Source organism: Camelus bactrianus, chromosome 5, assembly GCF_048773025.1.
Source record: "Camelus bactrianus isolate YW-2024 breed Bactrian camel chromosome 5, ASM4877302v1, whole genome shotgun sequence".
NCBI classification, from domain to species: domain Eukaryota; kingdom Metazoa; phylum Chordata; class Mammalia; order Artiodactyla; family Camelidae; genus Camelus; species Camelus bactrianus.
The window spans coordinates 35,621,180-35,646,006 of NC_133543.1; the positions used below are offsets into that span (position 1 = coordinate 35,621,180).

The following is a 24,827-nucleotide window of genomic DNA, read 5'->3' on the forward strand; positions in this document are numbered from 1 at the left end:
AAAAACTTCATTAAATTCAGAATCCAAACTTTTCTCCTTAAGGAAATGACTTTGTTTACCTTGCAGTAACTCTTTATTTTGACCTCCCATTACCCCTTGTATTTAATATGGTAATGCCTTACAGTTGCTATTAATTATCTCAGAATTTTGGAACGTGAAGGAACTTTAGATATTGTTTTCATAAGTATTTGCAATTAATTTCTGTCCAGTTTTGAACTCAATTAAATGCTTCTTTAAAACAGGACTCCTTTTCTTGTTTTGACATGAAGGTTCACTTCCCCTTCTCAGTGCATTTACACCTACAAACACAGATCAATTGAATGTCTTACTTTCTTCACTGAAAAAGAGTTCAGGAGAAAGGATTGGTGGTATAGCACCTTGTTATCTGTCAGGCAGGGAGGGAGAGGAACTCATTCAAAGGAAACTGAATTTTGCTATTGGTGTCTGTTGCCAAGTTCTTAAGAGCCCTGGGAAAGTTACCTGTCTGTGGGTGTATACTGCTGTATACCTCAGTACACTTGAAACTAGCTCCCAGCTTAGTGAAGCTGACCACTGGCAAGTCTACACATGAAAAAGAAGAAAAAAGTCCACTTATTCAGTGTAAAGTAGACCTGTATTATTCCACTAGGTTTTCAGCAAAAGTGAGACAGATGTTGGTCTAACGTCCAACTTCAATCTCATTATTCTTGGAATGTCTTTTGCTGTTCTCCCCGTTAAACAAAATGATGATAACTGACCTTTTGCCCTGGTAGGGCAAATATGTTTTGCTTGGAAAGAGAAGTTAGAAGAGGTCCCAAGTGAAGAGCATTGTTTTGTTTATATAGTAAAACTTTTTGGTAGAAGGATACATTCTAAGAACACCATTTTCTTGTAAAAATGTCACTGAATAGTAAGAAATCAGATTCAGTATAGATCCCTTGAAATGACATCACACATTTAAATAAATATTAGAAAAGCCATGCCAAAAGTACAGAAGGGGATTGTGTCAGATTTGTGGAGAACACCCTTCAGGTGAAGCTAGGTCCCAGGTTGAGGTGGTCAGAGGAGGAATAACAGGGGCAGTGAGCAAGGTCAGGCCTTGAGGGCAACCCGCACTCAGATTAGCTGCCTTTGGGGATCTTCCTATCTTTTTAAAATTGTGCTAAGCCTCCTGTCCTTGGATAATTGTGAGTGTGGGCACTAGGGCTGAAATGGTAGAGCAATATCCGGGTAACTACTAATCCAGGAAAGGAAGAGGACCCCTAAAACTTAGCAGATATTCAGTATTAAGTAATGCTAGGTATTTGGGGAAAAACAAAATAATCATTTGGCAGTCTAGGGTAGAGAGATGAAAGGGAAATCTGAGTATAAGGAGTGTCCCCTTTGCGCCTGGATGCATTTACTTATGTCCACTATTAAAAAAGAATGACATTTTTCACAAAACTAGAACAAAGAATTTAAAAACTTGTGTGGAAACCCAAAAGATTCCAAATAGCCAAAACAGTCTTGAGAAAGAAGAACGGAGCCAGAGGAATCATGCTGCCTGACTTCAGACTATACTGCAGAGCTACAGTAATCAAAACAGTGTAATACTGGCACAGAACAGACATAGATGAATGGAACAGGATAGAGAGCCCAGAACCAAAGCCACGCATTTATGGTCAATTAATCTATGACGAAGGAGGCAAGAATATACATTGGAGAAAAGACAGTCTCTTCAGTAAGTGTGCTGGGAAAACTAGACAGCTGCATGTAACAATGAAATTAGAACGTTCTCTAACACTATATACAAAAATACTCAAAATGGATTAAAGATTTAAATGTAAGAACAATAATATAAAACTCCTAGAGGAAAACATAGGCAGAACATTCTTTGACATAAATTGCAGCAATAGTCTTTTGAGTCTGTCTCCTAAAGTAAAGAAATAAAAGCAAAAATAAATAAGTGGGTCCATTAATAAACAGTTCATATAACTCAACATCCAAAAACCCCTGATGTTAAAATGGGCAGGAGACCTGAATAGACGTTTTTCTAAAGAGGAATTTCTCATGGCCAGCAGGCACATGAAAAGAAAACCAAAGACGCAGTAAGATAGCACCTTACACCTGTCAGAATGGCTATCGTCAAAAAGAACGCAAGTAACAAATGTTGATGAAGATGTGGAGAAAAGGAAACCCTCGTACACTGTTGGTGGGAGTATAAATTGATACAACCACTATGGAAAATAGGATAAAGGTTTCTCAAAAAACTGAAAATAGAACTACCATATGACCCAGCAGTTCCACTCATGAGTGTATATCCTGATTGTGCTAATTGAGTTACCAGAAGTAGCCTGTCAACATACTCACCTAGCAGCTAGCATCTTCATGGGAGAGTCTTCTGCTGTGGGGAGTCACCCCACTGCCCTCAGAGTTGGCGGTGTTCAGCATTTTGTTTTGTCTTGCTGTCTACCATAAAAGACTAAATTTCCTTCCTGTCTTACCTCAGTAGTATAATTCATGGGCTATCTACCTATAAAAATAGTTTCTCATATGCTTATTACCTGAAAATTTAAATAGAAGGCTAAACTTTTCTTCCCACAGTTATTGGTAAAAGATGTAAGAAAATTGCTGTGCCCAGGTCCTGTTCGTGTTTTACATACAGTGAGTCAGTACTCCTCAAAGGAACCTTACGAGGCAGCTAATATTTTTACCCTCTGGTTAAATATTAACATAAAGAGCCCAAGGAAATGCAGCTAGCAAATGGAATAGTTAGAATTTGAACCCACGCCATCTGGCTGTAGTGTGCGTGTTTAATTATGGTATACTACTTGTCAGTATGGCTCATGGTTGTAAGATACAGATACTGATACACATTAAACAGAAATTCATTACTATTCAAATGTGGATGATGATAGAATCAACGATGGGAGTGAAGGGTTTTTATTTTAATGTATAAATTGCAGGATAGAGCCTAGATTGTCTGCTGAGAGAAAAGGGAATCCTGAATGTGAAAGACAGATGCAAACACCTCTTGTGATACTTCTGCTTTGGCCTGGCAGGGGATTGATAAGTGGGAGATCACTGTGCATGGGGCTGAGGGAAGGTGCCAGGGAGAGGGAAGATCTTGAAGAAAAATGAACCACAAGAGTTACAAAAACACATTTTACAATTTGCTTAGAATATTGAGAAGCTTCAATGAAAGAGGGTTAAGTTTTAGCGTTTGGGAAAGCCCAAGATCCAATTTTTAAAAGAGCCTTTTGAGTTTTGCTAATCAAAGACAATGGGAGGAACACCACTAGGGCAACAATATGGGCTGAGGCTTTCAAAACTGTTCCCACTCCAACACACACATACACATATGCATATACATGTGTGCAGCTGTGCACACTCATGAAAGAAGGGACCAGCCAGGACTTTGGGGCTTTAGGAACTAACTGAACAGAGTTAGAGAACCTCTTCTAGTGCCTGTGGGTGTCTTGCTTCCTCCTAGTCCAAACCATCCTTGAAGACAGTCCTGCAACCCAAGTAGAGGGAGGCCCAAGTTGGGAAAGGGCTGTATGGCAGTAATTTGTTTCTAAATCTGAGCACTGTGCTTGGCAAACAATAAAGTTTGCTTTGAATGTGATGCACTGGGCTTCATAGGATCCTGGTCAGGTGGTCTTTGTTTTCTTTGTCTGTTTAAAAAAAAAATAACAGTTAAAATACCTCTTGTTGTTCAGAAGAGGCTAAAAATGGATAATAGATGATGTAAAAGGTCAAAGAATTAAAAGCTGCCTCTATGATGATGTTGCTTTTTAAATAATCCAAGATAACACTATTTTCATGATTAAAATAATCATTTTCTCACTAACATTCACCAATAAAGTCAATAAAGCAATCAAGATTGTAGAACTGTAAGACTTCCCCCTTTCCATTGGAGGTTAAATAAAGCCACCCCTCAAAAATTGGATCTTGTTCAAAGAAATAGTAGTTTCTCATCACTGGCTTAAGAATCTCCTTGGTTTCTCTGATGGAAACTAAGAAAATAGATTGTGAGTTTCTTTGTTTTTGAGAAATGGCAGTGTATTCTTTATAATGAAAAGTAAAATGTCAACTACGCAAAAAGTTAATCCCATCTTGAGAGATAACCAGATGAAAGTTGTATTCATCCCCCTTGTTTCAGAATTTCATTTTACTTTGTGTTTTTATGTATGTGTTTGTGGGTTTTGCTTTTTTACTTACCTATTGTACAGTAAGCACTTTTTCCATGATTAAATAACTTTAATATTTTTAAACTGTAAAATAGTATAAGAAGTTAGTTTTATGTCCTTCAGGGGTCAGCAGGAATATATAAGAAAGCAAGCCAGAACTGAAGGTTTTTGTTTACACTTAAGGAGTTTTAGGCCCAGATTATTTGTGGTTTTTGTATATTAGTCAAATAATGAATTTGTATGGTAGTAAATAATAGTAAATTAGTCATTTGCATTAGTAAAATGTAATTTGCATTTCAAGGGAAAATAGGATTTTAGGCTTTTAAAATTAATTTTTTTTTCAAAGCACTTGTGTGCAGTGAGTAGTGTGTAATGAACTGTTTTTAGATAAAGCATAATTTGACTGAGAGACATTTACAATCTGATTATCTCATTCAGCTACGTAATCTTGAGTTATAATAAAGTTTGTAAGATGCCATTACCTACGTCCTTATGGGCATATTTATAACTTCAGATCTGAGGAAATACCCTTAGGATATCCCCCCTTCCCCTTTGCCCTCCTAAAGGGTTTTAATTGCCAGAGTGCTTAAGACACAAAGTGTGTATAATGTGTTATTAATGGGACATTCTAGCTCTGGTACTTATTTTAGTTATTAACTGTGTTACTTGGGTCAAGGTAGATAGCTCATCTGAACTTTAGAAACTTCTATTCAGTGGGAAAAAAGTAACACCTCACATGATTGCTTGAAGAATAAAATAAATAATTTTAGAACAACTAAAGGTATTTGACACATTAGTTTCTACCCCCTACCATCATCTAACCCAGTGCCACAAAGTCATAGTTACGTCTGCAAAACTCCAGGCTAGAGCCAATGAGGTATATAGGTTTAAAAAACAGCAATTTGAACAGATTTAGGCAGTATTCTGTAACTGACTGGATGAGAAGTTGAGGGAGAGAACAGAACTGAACATCACTAACTGTCCAGCTGTGGAATGTGGATAAGTAATAGGTTTAGGTGTTGTCCCTTAATATCTTATAATGATTAATACATATTGAGCATTTATTACGAACCAAATATTATTGTAAGGAATCTGTATGTTTTACCTTATTTCATGCCCATGAAAACCATATGAGGTAGGTAATTTTTCACATTTTACAGAGGTTGTAAGGGTCTGTTGTCAATACAGAGTTTTAGGAGCATGTTCCCAAGACCTTATAACTAGGGGAGCCAGAATTTGAACCAGGCAATCAGATTCCAGAATCCATGCTCTTTTTTTCTTCCACTTTTATTGAGATACAATTGACACACAGCACTGTATAAGTTTAAGGTGTACAGCATAATGATTTGCTTTACATATATTTTGAAATGATTACCAGAATAAATTTAGTTAACATTCATCACTTTTACACAAAAAAGAAAAATAATAAAAATATTTTTCCCCTTTGATGTGAACTTTCAGGATTTACTGTCTTAACTTTCGTATGTATCATATAGCTGTATTAACTGTAATTATCATGCTGTACATTACAGCCCTAGTACTTATTTATCTTATAACTGGAAGTTTGTACCTTTGGACCACCCTCATCCACTTCCCCCTCCTTTAACCCCTTCCCCTTGGTAACCACAAGTCAGATCTATTTTTCTAAGTTTGGGGGATGAAATTTTTTTATATATATATCCACATATAAGTGAGATCAGATGGTATTTGCCTTTCTCTGACTCATTTTGCTTAGCATAGTGCTCTCAGGGTCTATCCATATTGTTGCAAATGGGTAAGATTTCCTCCTTTTTTAATGGCTGAATGATATTCCATTGTACGTATATATCACAACTTCTTCCATTTATCTGTTGATGAGCATTTTGGTTATTTCCGTGCCTTGGCTATTGTAAATAATGCTGCTGTGAACATGGGGGTGCAGATATCTCTTCAACATAGTGTTTTTGTTTCCTTTGTCTGTATTCCCAGAAGTGAAGCTGCTGAATCATTGTAGTTCTATTTTTAATTTTTTGAGGAACCTGCATACTATTTTCCATAGTGGTTGTTTGTACCAGTTTACATTCTTATGAACAGTACACAAGGATTTAATTTGCTGTCCTTTTCTAGTTCTCTGAAGTGGAAGGTTAGATTATTTACTTTAGATCTTTCTTATTGTCTAATATAAGCATTCAATGCTATAAATTTCCCTCTAAGGACTGTTTTTGTTACACCTCACAAATTTTTTTGAAGTATAGTTGATTTATAATGTTACGTTTCTAGTGTACAGCTTAGTGATTCAGTTATGCAAATACATACTTTTTCATATTCTTTTTCATTATAGTTTATTACATGATATTAAATGTAGTTCCTGTGCTATACATTGGGACCTTATGTTTATTTTATATATAGTAGTTTGTATCTGCTACATCCCACAAATTTTGATGAGTTGTATTTTAATTTTCACTTAGTTCAAAATATTTTAAAATTTCTGTTGATATCTCATTCTTGACCATATTTGTAAGTGTGTTGTTTAATCTCTAGTCAGTATTTTGGAATTTTCCAGCTATCTTTCTGTTACTGATTCCTGGTTTAATTCTATTGTGGTCTGAGAACAGACATTGTTTGATTTTTATTCTTCTAAATTTATTAAAGTGTTTTTTATGTCCCAGGATGTGGTATCTTGGTCTGTGTTCCATGTGAGGTTGAGAAGAATGTGTAATCTGCTGGATAACGTGGTCTGTAGATGCTCGTTATATCCTTTATATGATTGATGATGCTTTCAGTTCAGCTATGGCCTTGCTTCCACATTTTTGTTTTGAACCCTTTTAAAGTAATTTACAGATGTCATGGTCCTTTGAATACTTAAGTGTGTGTTTCTTAAAAACACATTCTCTTACATAAACACAGCACAGTTATCAAAATCAGTAAATTGCCATTGATACAATACAATTACCTAATCTGTTCACCTTATTTTCGTTCCAGTTTCATATAGTGAAGGAAAACGGATAATATGTTGCTTTCAGCTGTCACATCTCTTAGGGCTATTCCTAAGTCTTTTTGTTTCATGCCGCTGACATTTTGAGTACAGGCCAAGTATTTTGTAGAATGTTCCTCAGTTTGGGTTTGCCTGTTTCCTGGGACTTAATTCATGTTAAACTGGGGTTTTTGTTGTGGTGAAACACGTAACAAATTTTCTCAGTTAGCAGTTTTTAAGTCTACATTACAGTATTGTTAACTGTATGCACATCATTGTACAACAGATCTGTAGAATTTTTTCATTTTATATGACTGAAACTCTAAACTCCTTGTTACACCCTCCCCCCAGTCCCTAACCACCACTCTACTCTTTGTATCTATGAATTTGACTGCTGTAGATATCTCATTTATATGGAATTCTGTGGTATTTGCCTTTTTGTGACTGGCTTATTTCACTTGGCACAATGTCCTCAAGGTTCATCCATGTTGTAGCATATGATAAGATTTCATCTTTTTAAAGGCTGAATAATATTCCGTTGTATGTTTATACCACATTTAATTTCTCCATTGTATGTGATGGACGTTTAGTTGTTTCACACCTTAGCTGTTGTATATAATATTGGAGTGAATATGAGTGTTCACTTATCTCTCTTCTGGATATATGCTAGATCACATGGTAGTTCTACTTTTAACTTTTGAGGAACCTTTATATTTTTTCCACAGTGGCTGCACCTATTTTACCATCCTACCAGTGGTGCACAAGGGTTCCAACTTCTCCACCTTCACACCAACAGTGTAATTTTTGTTTTTTCAATAGTGACCATCCTAATGAGGTGAGGTGACATCTTATTGTCTTGATTTGTATTTCCCGAATGATTAGTGGAGTTGAGCTTCTTTTCATGTGTTTGTTGGTTATTTATATATTTTCTTTGAAAGAATGTCTGTTCAAATTCTTTGCCAATTTTTAAAATCATTTTTTTTCTTGAGTTGTAAGAGTTCTTTATACGCTATAGTTGTTAACCCATTCTCAGATATATGGTTTGCAAATATCTCCCACTCCATATTTTCACTCTTTTGATTGTTTCCTTTGCTGTGCAGAAATTTTGATGCAGTCCTGTTTTATCTATCTTTGCTTTTGTAGTCAGTGATATTGGTATCATAATTAAGAAATCATAGACAAATCCTTTGTTTTCTTCTAGGAGTTATATAGCTACAGGTCTTATGTTTATGTCTTTAATTAATTTTGAGCTGATGTTTTTACATGATGTAAGATAAGGGTCCATCTTCATTTTTTGCACGTGAATTTCCAGTTTTCCCAGCACCATTTGTTGAAGAGACTATCTTTTCTCCATTGTTCAGTCTTGGCACCCTTTTTGATCATTTGGTCATAAATGTGGTGGTTTATTTCTTGGCTCTCTGTTCTGTTGGTCTGTATGTCTATCTTTATGTCAGTGCTACACTGATTTGATTATTGTCACTGTGTAGTATGTTTTGAAATCTAAAATGTATATTTTAAAATGAGATATTTTATATCTACAGTAGGGCTGAATTTTTAAAAAGAATATTTGGTGATATCTTCAGTAAATACTCTCTTTCTGTAAAGGAAATTATTCTTTGCTCTCCAATTTATGTTTTGCATGTTTGGATTTTTTTCAGATCTATTAAGATTTCTATTTCAAATCTTTCTGATATCTTCTGTATATTGAACTTATTTTCTTTCCATTTAATACTTTGCTAACATTAAAAGAAATCTGTTTGTAAGAATACTGCTATTTAATTTTTCAAGTTCCTGACCATTTAGTGGACAAGACAGATATGTTCTCTATAAATTACTATTTTACACTATTAGATATTAATAGAATATATATTTTTACATGTATCATATATAATTGTAGAATAGTTTGTACTGGTTAAGTCTAGATACTTTCTGAACCCATATGTCTGAGCTCATAGTGTACTAGGTAAAAAATTTGTTCACAGTGAATGAGAAAGGTAGGAGGTTTGAGCAGAAAGTAGGGGAGAATCTTCTGGATCAGAATATTTTCTTAAAACACAAAATTGTTTTTAGAGTCACAAATAATATGATTTTATTTTATTTTTAAATAGGTAATGCATTTAGAAAATTCCAAAATAAAAAATATACAAAAACCACATCAGCCCTCTCCACCCTTCACTTCAGTTATCCTCCCATTTTAAGTAACCAACCACTTTCATTAGTCTATTCTTTTAGGGTTTCGTTGTACAAATTCATTATATAAGTTCCTATGGAATTTATATTTTTATACCCCTTCTTACACAAAAGTTAGTATACTGTATGTACTTTTTAGCATCTGTTGTTGTTACTTGTGTAAAAGTATAGTCTCGAAATTATCCTGTATTAGCATGCAGAGTGTGCCCTCACACTATTGCTGTGGCATAATAGGCCATTGTGTTTTGATGTGTCAGTTTATTATCCAGTTTCCTATAGAAGGAAACTTGGTTTCCAGTCTTTTGTTATTACAGATAGTGTTTCAGTGAGTAATTATGACTATAACTAATTTCATAAAGGTGTGATTATGTCTTTATCTTACAGAAATTGCCAAATTGCCCCCTGTAGGGGTTATAACATTTTGTACATTCACTAGCAATGTATGGGAGAGCTTGTTTCCCCATATCCTGCTCACAAAACTGCTCTTGAATTTTTTGATTTTTGCCAGCTTGGTAGGTAAGAGATGATACACCTTAATGTAGTATTTTTTTTAACTTTTATTTTGAAAAAATTTTAGATTTACAGGAAAGTTGTGAAGGTAGTACAGAGTTTCCTGAATACCTCTCATCCAGTTTTAGTTTCGGTAATATCATCACTGTGGCACCTGTGTCAAAGAAGAAACCATGTGTGGGTACATTATTATTGACTAAAACCCAGACTTTACTCTGATTTCTCAGTATAGTTTTAATTTGGACTTCCTATTATGAATTAAGTTGAGGGTTTTTTCGTATGTTTAGGGACTCTTAGCATTTTTATGTCCTGAATTGTTATTGTCCCTTGCCCAGTTGTCTGTTGAGTTTTTAGAAAACAAGGGAGGAAGAATCTGAAGGAGAAAAGAGAAGACTAAGAAGAAGCATAATTAGAGGGAGGATGAAAGGATAATTATCTTTATATGCCTGGTTTTTTTTTAATCGCTGTTGCATCCCTGACTGTTTCCCTTCTCTAATGATGAAAATCTCTACCTGAAAGATTCAAACTGTCTACTCTCATGATCTATGGTTCCCATAGTTGTCATTGCTACTAATTTTGACCAGTAATACTTGTTATTTATATAAAATGTGAATTCTTCAAAGTGGGAGAGAAATGTGGTTAGTTGGCTAGTCAGAAGAAAGACTACAAGAATAATCCTGATTGTAGTATAAACCTGGAACTTTTTGTTTTTAGAAATAGTCAGTAGAGGGACTTATGTCACTATGTAATCTTGTAGAAAGTGGCCTTGGACTCTTCTGCACTTCACTTTCTTTTTTTGTACATTGGGGAGGGAGTGTAAGTAAGGTCTCTGGCCAAATCTTACAATTAAAGGAAGTCTCAGAGAATCAAAGTCAAGAATCCTGACTAACATTCACATGATCGCTTGGTACAACATTGAAAATTGCTAGGTTTGGAGGCTATCAGAACCTTGGAGAGCTCCAAGCAGAGGAGGAAATGGTGCTTGGGTTGCTTCTGAACTTTGAGATACACTAGCTTGTCATTATTATCTTTGAAAGCTATTTAAAGCCTGAGGATCTTAATGAGACACAAAATTTTAAAGTTCAGCATATTTCACACTTGGCGTAAGTAAAGTTTATAATATTTTAAGAGCAAAGTCTTGGGTTTAGATCAAAGGTTCTCAAAATGTTGTAGATAGAGCATCACTTGGGAACTTGTTAGAAAAACAAATTCATAAGCACCACTCCTGATCTGCTGGATCGGAAACTGGTGATCAACCTCAGCAGCTTTAACAATCCATCCAGAAGACTCTGGTGAATGCTAAAGTTTAAGAAGCACTGTTTTAAAAGCTTCGATGCTGCTCATATCAAGGAGAGACTACTGAGCCTTTGCCAGACTCCTGGACTCCTTAAGATTAAGTGTATGGGCGCTTAGGAAGATGTTTTATTCAGACTGCTTCCTAGTGCATAGGTTTACCGTAGTCAGAGCCCACTTTAGTGTACACTGGGCTCCATTTAACTGAGATTTAGCTATGCAATAGCATTGCTGATGCTAGGCTTGTAAAACTGTTGAACTCTGCCTTTTAAAAATACAGGTTCACTTTATGTATGTGCATTCAATATCCATGGACATAAGGTTTTGAATTTTTGTTCTACTATTTAAAGTTGAATTTCGATCACATAGCCTGTTATCCATACTCATTATTGATAATTTGCATCTTTTGTAAATCATCAATTCTCAGTCTTTGCTCCTGCTGCTCTCTTTATGTGGAATTACCTTTTGCACTTTCTCTATGGCTTATGTAATTGATAATCTGTCTTAATTTAGATGGAAGCCTGTTATACATGTTATACAGTCAGTTTGTTGTTACTGGGTTCATTGGATTAATAAACATAATTTTGGAAAGTTGTGTAAGAAAGGAAATGCAGAACTGGAAGACGAGATAGACCAGAAAGTTTTAAAGTGAATGACACTCTTACAAAGTGTTATTGTTAACACTTTCAAAAAAGAACCTTTACAAACAAGGTACACTAGTGCCTCTGTCTTATTTTGTTGCCTGTGTCAAAGGGATTGGATATTGGCAAATAGTTTCCAGCAGTAAGCATTTAGGAAATTTGAAGATGCATGAAAGTAGGAGCTTTATATAATGTTGCTTTTTTAGCATAAAAAAACGTTATTGATAATTCATAAGTAAATGTTGGAAATTTTCTTGATGTAAAGTAACTTTAAATGGGAAGGTCTTCTTAGAGTTCTCTTTCTAATTTTTATTGTTTGTTTTTAACAGATTCTTGAGTGCCTGGTGCACTGGGTTCACAAGAGCTTGTTTTATATACATTTTAGTTAACTGACTATTTATAAATTCATCTTTTAAAATTTTTGATTATTAAATGTGTGTAATTTATTACCTTAGGCATTTAAGTCCATGGTTGAACAAAAACAGTATTTTAATTTATCTCCGTTTGACAGTCAAAGAATTTTTTGCTATTGCTATTACGATGAGAAGGGTTTTTAATTTAGCATCTGTGTGGTGTAGTGGGAAAAGTACTAAGCTCAATGAGTTAAGTCCCTGAAACCTGTGTTCAGCTCAGCAATGTTCTTACTCTCAGTTTTCTGATCTGTAAGTCAAGCTGTTTTTAGGAGAAAGGGTACAGCTCAATTGGTAGAGTGCATACTCAGCACACAAGAGGTCCCAGGTTCAATCCCCGGTACCTGCTCCAAGAGGAAATCAGTGGAAAAACCCAATTATCTGTCCCTCAGAATACAAACAGTACAAGATAAGCTGTTTTCAGCTCTAAATCATGTAACTTTTTATGATTTGTAAACTTCTTTTTGTTTGTTTTTTAACATGACCCCAGGAGTAGTGTACTAAAAAGAGAAAAATATGCAAAGAGGAGGAGAGAGGGAGATTTGAAAGAGGAAGAAAATTCAAAATGGATTCCAAGAGTAAGAAAAAAACTTTCTAAAAATGAAAATTATCCCAATTTTATTTTATGATGCTGAGTTTTTTTACTTTATTAAATATTGCTTGAGTAACCATATTTAGTTACATAATTTTCCTCCACACTTGTTTTTCCACCAACAAAAGGAAAAGGAATTATGTTATTAATTAAACATCTGGGTTCTGGTCTGTGACTACCCTTAGGAACTATTAATTTTTAAGATTTTTATCTTGTTTTTACTAGAGAAGAATAACTACTATGTAATTTGGGTAAAGCTAATTGGAGCCTGAATTTCCCGGTATATCTTTTGTTCATTCTAGTTTTCCTCTTGACAAGTTGCACATAGATTTAAAAAAAAAATTTAAGACTCAGGAAGCACTTAATCTGAGCACCCCCATTCTTCCTCTCTGTTTGAACCCAGCGCATTATAGACACTCAATGATATATACTGAACTTCAGAAAAAATAAGCTAGTAAGGAAAGTTATCTGAAAGTATAGTAATAAGTATTGTCTCTATTCTCATGGCCCCTAGTATCTGCAGCCTCATTAATTGTTTTTCTCTGATACCTGTTTAGAAGATAAGTAACTTTAGGTAAAAAATGTTCCCTAATAAAAATGGAGTAATTTTGATTTAAAAAAATTTTTTTTAATCAGGAGTTGCCATTCTCTTGTTTACATCACTTTACTTGTGAAACTGTTTTAAATCTCAGAGTACTGCTTATGTTTGATTGCTATTTCAAATTGGAGAGAAAATGTGTGAATGAGTGAATTTTTAGATGAAAACTTTTTTTCTTTAATATGAAAGTGAACATAATTGTTAAGAGGCATGAAAGAAGAAAGTATACAAGACAGATACTGACTCAGTATACTAAGAAGCAACTGTCAATACATCTCTCTACCCCTTCACTGGAAGTATTCAAGCTGGACTTGACAGCCTTTTCTCCCCCTTTGTTTTGTAACTTTATCATGATTTTAAATGATTAGTTTTTTTAAATCATATTAACTGTCTGGTGGGGTATGGCTTGATTTTTTTTTTTTTTTCTTTTAACTAAGGTGTGAAGTAGGAAGGTCTGCCTCTATGGGCCTTGATCTTCCTTAGATGGAACTCCAACTTCTTACTCTTCAGCACATAGAGCTATCTGCTTAGCCACTTGACCACATTGGCCAGACCTTAAAATAATGCTCTCAAAAAGCTTTCTGTGCTGTGGAGGGAGAACACCTTCAGAAGTTTTCATTCTTAATCGTATTTCTTTTATATTTTTTTACTGCTTTCATTTAAAATTTCTTTCTCAGGTTGCAAATGTTAACCACTATAAATAAGAATAGATTAAAAAATTTCTTCTGTATAGCACAGGGAACTATATTCAATATCTTGTAATAACCTTTAATGAAAAAATATGAAAACAAATATATGTGTATATATATGCATGATGGGGACATTATGCTGCATACCAGAAATTGACATGTTTTAACTGACTATACTTCAATATAAGTAGATAGGTAGGTGAGATAGGTAGATAGATCGATCGATCTATCAATAGATAGAATTTCTTTCTCAGTAGTCAGCTTTGCCCCTTGTTAACTCAGGGACAATATGTAGTGGGACTTCTGCCTTTCTTAGGTATTGTGTGCCATTGATGAGCCCAGTGCAGTTTTTCATTAGGATATTAGTGCAGAACATCTTATTATTAGATGCACTGTAAACCACACAGATGACCCTAGTTTACCCATTGTTTTACAAGATGCCCATTACACTGGGTGGAAAGAAGAAATGCTAAGCCCCCTGGTTTTTGGATTTGTAAACTGTTCTCCTGTTCTCCTGCAAGTTTTTGAAGGTGAGGATGTGTACATAGGTGACCAGTGTATAGAGCTTCTTTGGCCAATCTCCACATTAATGATGTTTTCTGAATAAACGTACCCAGATATGGTAGGGTGCATTCCTGTTCTTTTAGTCCAGACAGCTTTGTTGAGCCTGTGAGTAATACACACATGTGGGGTTTCCATCTCCTTCATGGTGAGTTTTTCAGTTTTCCTGGTGTATGAGGTGCACGTTCCATGGATGTGTTTGGGAATATTGGTAGTGTATTCTCTGGTCATGTTCTTTTTAATGTCAGAATGGCCTTTTTCCTCTTTCTTTGCTAGAGCTATACTACCTGGTACCTGGTAGGAAAGGAGGAACATGAGGGATGTTGCCAGGCTTGTTTTAAAAGGGTTTACTCCTTTGGAATGGAAATTGAATCTTTCTCATCAGTGGTACACAATACCTATCAGTGGTGCAAGTCCCTTTCAAAGAACTAAAATTCAGAAATATGTACCCGAGTTAACCCTTTACTACAAGTCTCCAAAAGAAGCATGACATGTAGTCATACCACTCCTCTAAATCAGAACACAGACAAAACCTAAACTGGATATGGTCAAGCAATTTAAAGGAGACTGTAGTGTAATACTTTATTAAGATGAATAAACAATATTCTAAGCCCTCCCTGAGCTGGGAGCTTGGCGGACATGGAGTTGCTTGGTGCTGGGAGGACTGCTTTCCACACTTCCATTTCAGGATGCAGCCCATGCCATACAGCGCCTCAACAGGCTCTGACACTTCCTGGGCTCAGCTGTGGGCAGCTCTGTCACTGGACCAGTCCTGGAGTTGAATAGTTTTGGGACTGACCAGATGTGGGCAAGACTTGCGACGCACTGCAGAAGTAAATAAGTAATGATGGGGAGAACAAAACAAAACAAAAAACAATGTCCTAGGCCCAGTGACCACCAGGTATGTGTGTGAGGAAAACCTAGAGAGACAGAAAGTTCTTTTCCTATCCAGGAGTGTTGACAGGTAAAAGTTAATACTGTCATACTCAAAATGAGGAACTATGGACAGGGATTCATCTCTTCATCTACTATACCTAGCTTTCAACCTGACCCATTAAGTAAGCACTTAATAAATTGAATTAGTGCCAAACTGTGTTTTACGAACATATTTTGATTCACTCTGTAAACTGTTTCTGTGGTACATGTAGGAGATAGGTATTATTTCTAGATAGTACTAAGTATCTCCATATTTTTGGAAGCATAACAAGAAATAGTAGTAGTAAATTAGGGAATAAAATCCTTGGGTACTTCTAGAGATGGATGGTGGTGATGGTTGCACAGCATTGTGAGTGTACTTATATCACTAAGCTGTACACTTAAAAATGGTGTAGACGTTAAATTTTATATTACGTGTGTTTTACCACATTAAAAAATAAAACACTTTCTCTTGACACCCCCCTCCAAAAAAGCCTTTTGAATGCAAATTGGGCATGAATAGTAACATAGATGCTTATGTAATTATGTAGATGATTGCCTATAAAATATTTTATATACATTTCTCTAATTTATCAGTTGGTAAGATTTATAAACAATACCTCCTTCATTACAGAAAGAGCTATGACAGAATTTGTATCATTTAGAATTTTATAAGAAAAATAATATCAGGACAGGTGATCTAGATAGAATTATTTTATTTTTAGTAATACAGATTTGCTGTACAGTCTGTTTTGCACAAGTATTTATGATACCAATTAGCTCAACAGCAGTCAGTAAAAAGGGGAGTGGGGTCAGTACTACATGGAAGTTGTCCTGGTTCTTTTATTATTTTTCCTTGTGGAAAAATTATTTTCAAAGTGGGCTAGAATAGCAACAGAATGATTAAAATCTTCATTAGGAGCAAAGGCTTTAGCTTGACTGCTCCACATGTAAAGAGCCTTTCACCACTATATTAATAAAACTAAAACTGAGTGCTTTCATCTAGGGTTCCTTCCCCAGAGAGGTAAACCCCGAGCCTTGCACAGCTCTGAGCTCATGGCAGGCTGCGCATCCTCCTGGAGACCCAATGCTGAGCTTTCTTACAGTTTGCATTGTCTCAGCACCCACAAGCCAGCAATTCCACTCATTATTTTCATGCAATTTTAGTGTTCCTTGAGGTGGTAGCCCACTGCTCTGAGTGGCTTATGTGGCCATCTAATGTAACATATTTGATTTGTTTGGACTCTGATAACAAAGTTATATAGATTTTTCATAAGCTGTTATTTTTTGTACACAGTGTTGCATAAAGAGGATTTTTCTTTTAGGAACTCACAGCAGAAATGTCTATACTTTTTAATAATATTACTGTAAATCAAATTATAAATATTAGTGAGTAGCTCTTACTGATTTTTGTCAGTTCATTGAAAGAAACAGGTGACTTCAAGGGCCCAGGAATAAATTTCTGACCAAGTTCAGAACTCAGCTTTTCAGAGCTAGACAATCCTTGAAGATGGTTTCATTTTTTAAACAGCAGATTTCTTGCTATTAGCTCATATCCCTAAGACTATTTCAAGCAGTATCTCTTGATAATCCTGCCATGTTGGTTGTTCTCTTTGTTAGTGGATGATAAAACCTGAGGTATAGCCAAGAGAAGAAACTGTACCCTTAAAAGTGAAATTTTGAAAACTGTACTTTCCTAGCAGTTTTTGGTGATCTTTCATACTCCTCCTTCACCTTCCTCCATTTCTCCCTTATCCCACCCTCTGATTCTGGTAACCACAAGTCTGATCTCTTTCTGTGAGTTTGGGTTGTTTTTTAAGTTCCACTTATAAATGAGACCATACATTATTGTCTTTCTCTGACTTATTTCACTTAGCATAATGCCTTCAGGTCCATCTATATTGCTGCAAATGTTAAATTTTTTTTTAAGATAACTAGTCTGTCTTGTCCACACCTCTTAAAAAAATTTTTTTTTATCTTTAGTGATTTGAAATGATATTCTCATCATATACTTTGGACTTGAGTCTATTTCTGGATTCTTAATTTTGTTCCATAGCTTCTCATTATGCTACCAAACTGCCTTGTAGATAAATACATCATCTTTTTTTATAATTGCTACTTTATATTTTATATTTGTGATCTTTTATTTTCTAAATAAAAAATTAATTTTGGTTGCTGTTTTTACTGTTCTGTTAAACTTTAAATCATACGTGAATTAAAATTTTATTTTTTCTTCCACTGAGTCTCTAAAACCAGTTATTCTATGTCTGCTCATGAGCTCTTCTTTGGTCAGTGCTTTTTACTTCAGGAGTATTCGTGATTGACTATATAACACTATATAACTCTGTAACTTCACCTCATTTGAAGAATTTTTTTTTTCTCTTCTAGCCTTTAATCTAGACAACGAACAACCAGATTATGATATGGATTCAGAAGATGAGACCTTATTAAATAGACTTAACAGAAAGATGGAAATTAAGCCTTTGCAATTTGAAATTATGATTGACAGACTTGAAAAAGCCAGTTCTAATCAGGTACTGTATCTTGTAAAAATGTCTCTTAACAGTTAATCTAATTAGCAGCTTTATTTTGCATTTTCTTTAGACCTGAATATATTACATTTTATTGTCTCTTGAATTTCTTTTCCTGAGATCCTAGATTTTCTATTTATATAAAATATTCCTCAAACTGAATACTCAAGCATACTTTGTTTGAGTAGGAATATTTAGAGTATGTTTCTGACTTTTTTCTTATTTGGTTATAAAAATACTAGTTACAGTATTGTAGTATCTTCCTGATCCTTTTCACAGGGCTGTCTTTTTGGGGCTTCAGTAACTAAATTTGCTTGATTGGGTCTCTAAGGCAGACTTTTCATACCAAATCTTCCTTAGTTGCTCAGGTTTGTATTAAGATACTCTTATCATTTAAAATGTATTTTAGTGTTACTTATTTATGTTATTTAAATTTTTAAGTGAAGGAAGATTTATTCACAAAGTAATAAAGAATTTTCTTCTGTGGGACATGATATTTATGGTATAGAGAATTTAAAATGATATGTCCCTCTGGAAAGCAGTTAGGTAGCATATGTCAGGAACCTTAAAATAGTCATACGTTTTGATTTAGTGATCCTGCCTCTAGAAATCAGCCCCAAGAAAAATAATTAGTGAAGATGTTAAAGATTTCTGAACAGCGTGTTCAGAATAACTTATATGTTGGCTGGAATATTATATAACCATCAAAAGCCATGATTTTGAAGAGTATCTGGTGCCACAGGAAGTTGCTCATTACGTAATGTTAGGTTTCAAAAACAAGGCTCAGAATTGCTTAAGTGAAAAATTCTAAGGTTTGTTTAAAGCGTTTATATTTCTACATGTACACAGAATAAAAGAACAAGAAAGTACAACAAAATGCCCACAATGGTTATATTTAGGTGCTGGAATTATTGGTGATTTTTATGTTCTTTATTCCATTTTTCTATGTTTTCCAACTTTAACAAGCATGTGTTGATATTACAATTAGATTTTTTAAATGAAACTATTTCTAAAAATAATTGTTGGTGTACCTTGCTGTATATTAATATGCTAGTTTTTTTTTTAATATAGTAAGGAGTTACAGATACAAATATATAAGCTTTTTACAGTAAACTGTTAAACTTTTTCACTAATTTACCTTTGCAAATTCATTACTTTCCCTCAACTTCCAGTTTAAGTCCTTTAAATCCCTGAGGCATTACCAACTCTCTGGAACATTTCCCAAACTTTTCCATTGTAAAATGACATTGCTGCATATTTTACCTTTCTGTGAGTCTCCCTCCCCCATTTTGATGGAAGGTAATACCTAGGATACAATCTTTAAAAGTACATTAAAGCTGAATTTTGTAAAATTCAACTTATTTGGGGTTTTTTGAGAGATTATCTTTTTTTTATTGGCAATTTGTTTTAATTACCAAATTGATACTTACTATAATTAGTGCTCACAGTTTTCTTAATCACTGACATCATATAGTTTCAGTTTCTTCTTCTTTATGTGCAAATTTCCCTAGCAATCCTAGGCTTGATCATTCTTTTGGTATTTCTACTATTTTTCATGATCACTCAGAAGTTCTCATGGTGGCGGAAAGTACATCATCAGAAGCCTTCAGCTCTCTCTTCTGTAATTTGGTTTCTTTCATTCAGTTAGTCATACTTATTTAGTGCTCATGTGAACAAGACAAGTGACAGAAGCTCTGCCCTTGTGGAGCTTATCATTTGAGTGGGCACAAGAAAAACAAAAAGCATGTAAACAATAAAATTAACTATCCGCTGTAATCAGCACCTTCCTATTTTAGTTCTCTGCTCAGTGACAAGCTTCCGGGCCTAAAACAACTGGCTGGTTCTCAAGGCGTGATAGTGTCTTCTTTCTGCAGAAGAGATGAAGGTGGAGGCTTTGTCATGGGAACAGGATAATGGTCTGATTCATAGAACCAGGGATTAAAGCTAGCTAAAGGCTGTCCTCATTCCAAGTCCCTGATCTGAGGATTCATGGATGTCTTATTTTCCCCTTTTGAGGGCTATGATGGTACCAGATCCCACGGCAAGGAATTAAGTCCCTAGTTAAAGCAACGTTTATTAGGTTGCTAGAGAAAGACATAAAAGACAGACTGAGGCAAAACTGCTGCCGCCTTTATTCTTTGGATACTACTGCAGTGAAGCCATTACTGAAAACTCCTGTTCCCAGAGGCTGTGATTATTTTCAGTCCCCATCCTTTTATCTTATTTGAACTCTCTTTATTTCTTAAAACTGTCATCACTTCTGGTCTTTTGAATACAATTCATTCCCTTCTGGGTTTTTTAAAATTATTTTTTATGACCATTCCTTCTACTTTTCTTTCTTCATTCAACTCCTGAAAACATCAGGGTTTCTTGAAATTTTGTTCTTGGTATTCTTATCCTGAGCATTTTCAGGGTAATATCACCTCCACAAGCATTTTTGTAGGAATAATAATACATATTTAGCCTTGACCTCTTTCTCAAGCTCCAGGATTTTCTTTTTTTCTCTTTTTGTCCTGCCTGTTGGCATCTTGATCTAGATGGTCCACAGACATCTCAAGTTTAACCTTTCCCAAAATTTAACTTATTCTCTTAACTTCAGATGATCTGTATTTCTTTCTCAAGTGACTCCCAAAACTCAGAATCACGTGGGGTTTTTTAATCCCTTTCCTTTTTTCCCTAAATTTCTAATTCTGACTCTTCCTTGCACACCCTGTATATATTCCTTGAATATTTTATCTTCAATGACCTCTTCTTTCATTTCTTCAAGCTTTTTCTCTTTGCCCAAAATGTGCCAAGGGTCCCTATTTCCAAAAAGAACCCTCTCATTTGAGCCCATCTTTCTCAATAAACTAGCACCCTATGTCTCTCCTTTTTTTTTTTTTTTTTTTGTCACAGGTAAATTTCAGAAGATAAGCCATATTGTTTACCTTTTACTCACACCACAATCCATTTCAGTTTACTGAAATTGCACTGATTAAGGTCATTGATGGCCTCCTAATTTTTACCCAGGAGCCTTTTTTCAGTCTGTGTCCTACTTAATATCCCTATAGTACTGGATGTTGTTGACCTCCACATTTCCTGATTCTTTCCTTCTTTATCTCCTCTTCTGTTGCTCCTCTGCCTCTTAGTTGTTGCTATTTCCTTTGGTATCTGTCCTCAGAATTCATTCTTGCACCTTAAGCTACCAGCACGGGCACTCTCAGATGGAGTTTTTTGTGGTTGTTCTCTGTCTTTACTGCACTGATACTCAGTCCCAAAGTTCTTATGTTGTTTTTCTTCTTGTCGACAAGAAGAATTTCTTTGAGTATTGGATTTGTCGTAAAGTTTTCTTTGTTATCTTCCCCACAGCCTGTAGCACAATGATGGGCTGATACTAGTTGTTATTAGCTATTAATTGCTTAATTGACTATTTTATATAGAAAACCATTAATTTTATGTGTAATTTCTCATATATATGTTTAAAATGTATTTATTGAAATTACTAGATCATGAATTTTGTATATAAGCAAATTAAATGATCTTTGACCTCGTGGAGCTAGTGGCAGTCTAGAAGAAGTAGAATTTTTGTCTCCCCATCCCCAAGCCCCCAAAATAAGTAAATCAAGTCAGTCAGAGCTCTCTTGGGAATAATAAGTTTACCACAGACCCTTTTGCCAGTTAAGTAGTTTCCACTGCTTTCTAATAGAAGTGTTAAATGGTAGAACTTTTTTTCTTAGGGTATAAAGTAGTAGGATTATGATTTTGTGGATTTTTAATCATGTGACATAATTTGTGACCACTTTATCTGTAAGTAGTTTTTGCCCACTCATATTTATGCTGTCACCACGGTGGTACAAATACAGATACTAGTTGCCCTAGAATAGCTAAAGATAATTTTTACAGAATGACTAAAACCAAAATTACCCAATAAAATAAAAATTGGCTGTATGACAATATAAAAATAGCAGTTGACTGAGAAAATACTGCTAACACTGGAAAGCAAATCAGGTGCAGGACTGTGTATTGAGTTCTTACTACCTGAGATATAAAGAGGGTACTTGGTCATCAGGCAGAAGGACATCTAGCAGGAGCAAGAAACACCAGAAGAGGAAATCTGAGGCAGTGTTTTAATCCCCTGACATCCCCTGCAGGAGGATAGGAAGCAGTGTTATTTTGATAATGTTACAAAAGAAACTCACTACTACTCTACTGGTTGATGGAAAGAGACTGTCTTCCTCCCACTCTAAGGTTAGATCACGTTCTTGATTTAATTAGTGAAGGTTACAAAATTTTTTCAGAAGCAGAATGTCCAAACAGCTGAAGCACGTGTGGAATATCACAGCATTTCTTCCCGTGGTCCCCAGAGCACGTGAAAGCTACCAGTGATGCTCTGATGCTCTCAGCATGTGGTAGAATTTTATTAGATCCAGAAAGCTTGATTCTTATTCTGCCACTGTCCTTATAGACTTTGGAAGTGTACATCGTCACTCCAGAGAACTTCAGCCAACAGTGGGAAAATGTCCATTTAAAGTTGATGTTTGGAAATACTGGTTCTTTTGGTTTGGTCTCATGTTTCAGGCTCTGCCTCTCCACTTTAAAGACTAAGTTACTCAGCCTCTCAGATGTAGTTAAGCTGGCTCCACTGAGATTTTGAGTAAACCAAAGAAGGGCCAGTTACAATTTTATTGCACTAAATGTAACTGTCACATGGACTAGAATACTTGAGTTGACATTGTCAGTGTATTCTCTTCCTGTGGTCAGACTGTCTTGGCAGCCAAATTATAATAAGAAAAAAAACTAATTAACCTTAGTAAGCACCATCATAGGACTGGAATTCCAATTTTTATTCCATGAAGTTATACCAATATGAGAAATCAGATCATATCAAAAATTTATTTGATAAGTCATCCCTTCTTTAGATGAATTCATACAATTGGCAAATCAGTATGTTGATCTTAAAAACTTCAGTAAGAATAATTTTCCCTTCATTTCCAACTTCTTTGGAGGTAGCTCAACTTGTTTTGAAAATGAATCTTCATCTCTAAAATGACAAAAGTAAAAGAAATTCGGATAACATTTCTTCAGCAAGGGTTCCCAGCCCTAAAACTCCATATTCTTTTTGTAAACTTCACTATAAATATGTGTAACCCCAATCCATCTTGCTAAAGCTGATTAGTCTCTCTGATTTTCACAAGCAGCAAGGAAACAGAGGTGACCAGCAAATTTTTACAAACCTTAGTTTGAGATATGTCAGTATATATTGGCTGCATTGATAAAGGAGAGAGAGATCCCTGAGATACCAGTGTCAGAACCCCTAGGGAAGCCATCCTAGGGCCACTGACCCAGACATGACAATGTCATTGGAGAATGAGTGTTGAGAACGAGGGTTCTCTAGTATTTAATCAGCTTTGTTAGAGGAATTGCTTTTATATGTAATTGGTACAAGAAATTCAAAATTGCATAGTATTGAAACTTCAGGAAACATACTGTTTGTCCTTTCACAGTTTCAAAGGAGGCATGTTATATTTAGTTACAACATATTAGAAAATATTCATCTTTTATTTTGGAGGGAGGTAAAAAGAAACCACCTGTATCTTCTAGTTCCTGTTGAAAAACAAAAACAAAGAAAGAAGACCGTTGAAGACCAGTAGATCCTCCAATGTGTGGAATCACAGAATATCAGAATTTTGAAGGACCCTGGACGTCTTCTAGTCTAAGATTTACTGAAGCATACATAAATCTATTGTAGTCTTCCCAACTATCATTCATCCAGGCTTCTTAAAAATTCTAAGTGATGGAACTTACTATCTTTTAGGGCAAAATTTTAATTTTGATAAATCTTACTAATAAATTCTTTGTTAGATTGAATTATGTTTTCTGCCATCATGATATCTGATCATAATTGTTAGACTGGTTGCATTTTTTCCTATAGGTGTAGTTTCATTTTGGGTTTTTTTAAAACACTGTAGTCAATGACATTTTTTATTCTTCATTTAGCTTGTAACACTTCAAGAAGCAAAACTGCTGCTAAACGAAGATGATTACCTTATTAAAGCTGTATATGACTACTGGGTGAGGAAACGTAAAAACTGCAGGGGACCATCCCTCATTCCTCAGATAAAACAAGAGAAAAGAGATGGCTCTACCAACAATGACCCTTACGTTGCCTTTCGGAGGAGAACAGAGAAAATGCAAACTCGAAAGGTAACGTGCAAATTAGATTTAACTAAATGTACCTTGATAGTATTTAAGACCAGTGTTTTTTCCTGCTAATAACTTGAATAATTTTAAATAATTTGAACACAAAGGGAAACTAACGACATTGTTGAACTTTATGTTAGAAATCCTGCTCTTCAGTTTCTTCTATTTGCCAGTTGTTTGCAATGTTTATTTAATACCTATGAACTTTACAAATCTGTTGGTCATACAATTTTAGGCTTGCAGTTAAAGTGATATGAAGAAATATGTTATGAGAAAACTCAGGAGTTTTGACTTATTCAGTAAACTGTACATTTTAGACATATCCTCTGGGAAGCTTAAGAGTTCCTTTGAAACCATATTCTAAGTCATGCATGTGAAAATGGGCTTTACTCCTCCTAACTACTGTGGGGCTGTGGGGTCATGGGAAGTAGGGAAAGGTTCGTATTCAAGCTTGTTCTGCCAACAGTCAGAAGCAACACAGTGGAATCTTTTTCTCCTTTTCTGAGTTGTCAGTTGTGTCGGATTTCAAATTGACAAACTTGTCCCCATCTGGCTTTCAGAAGCAGAGTGAGCCAGAATTTTAAGAGAAACAGGATCTCATGCTATGGAATGA

The 24,827-nt window shown here is 35.1% G+C and overlaps 1 protein-coding gene across 2 annotated transcripts in view; it reads left to right on the top strand.

Moving 5' to 3' along the window:
• Positions 1–24,827, top strand: part of EPC2 (enhancer of polycomb homolog 2) — a 97,448-nt gene that overhangs the window by 45,087 nt on the left and 27,534 nt on the right. For both annotated transcript variants that reach the window (XM_010950259.3, XM_010950258.3), the window contains exons 3-4: positions 17,892–18,037; positions 24,011–24,217. In XM_010950259.3, coding sequence (XP_010948561.1) covers positions 17,892–18,037; positions 24,011–24,217 — 353 coding nt within the window. The remainder of the gene's footprint in view (positions 1–17,891; positions 18,038–24,010; positions 24,218–24,827) is intronic.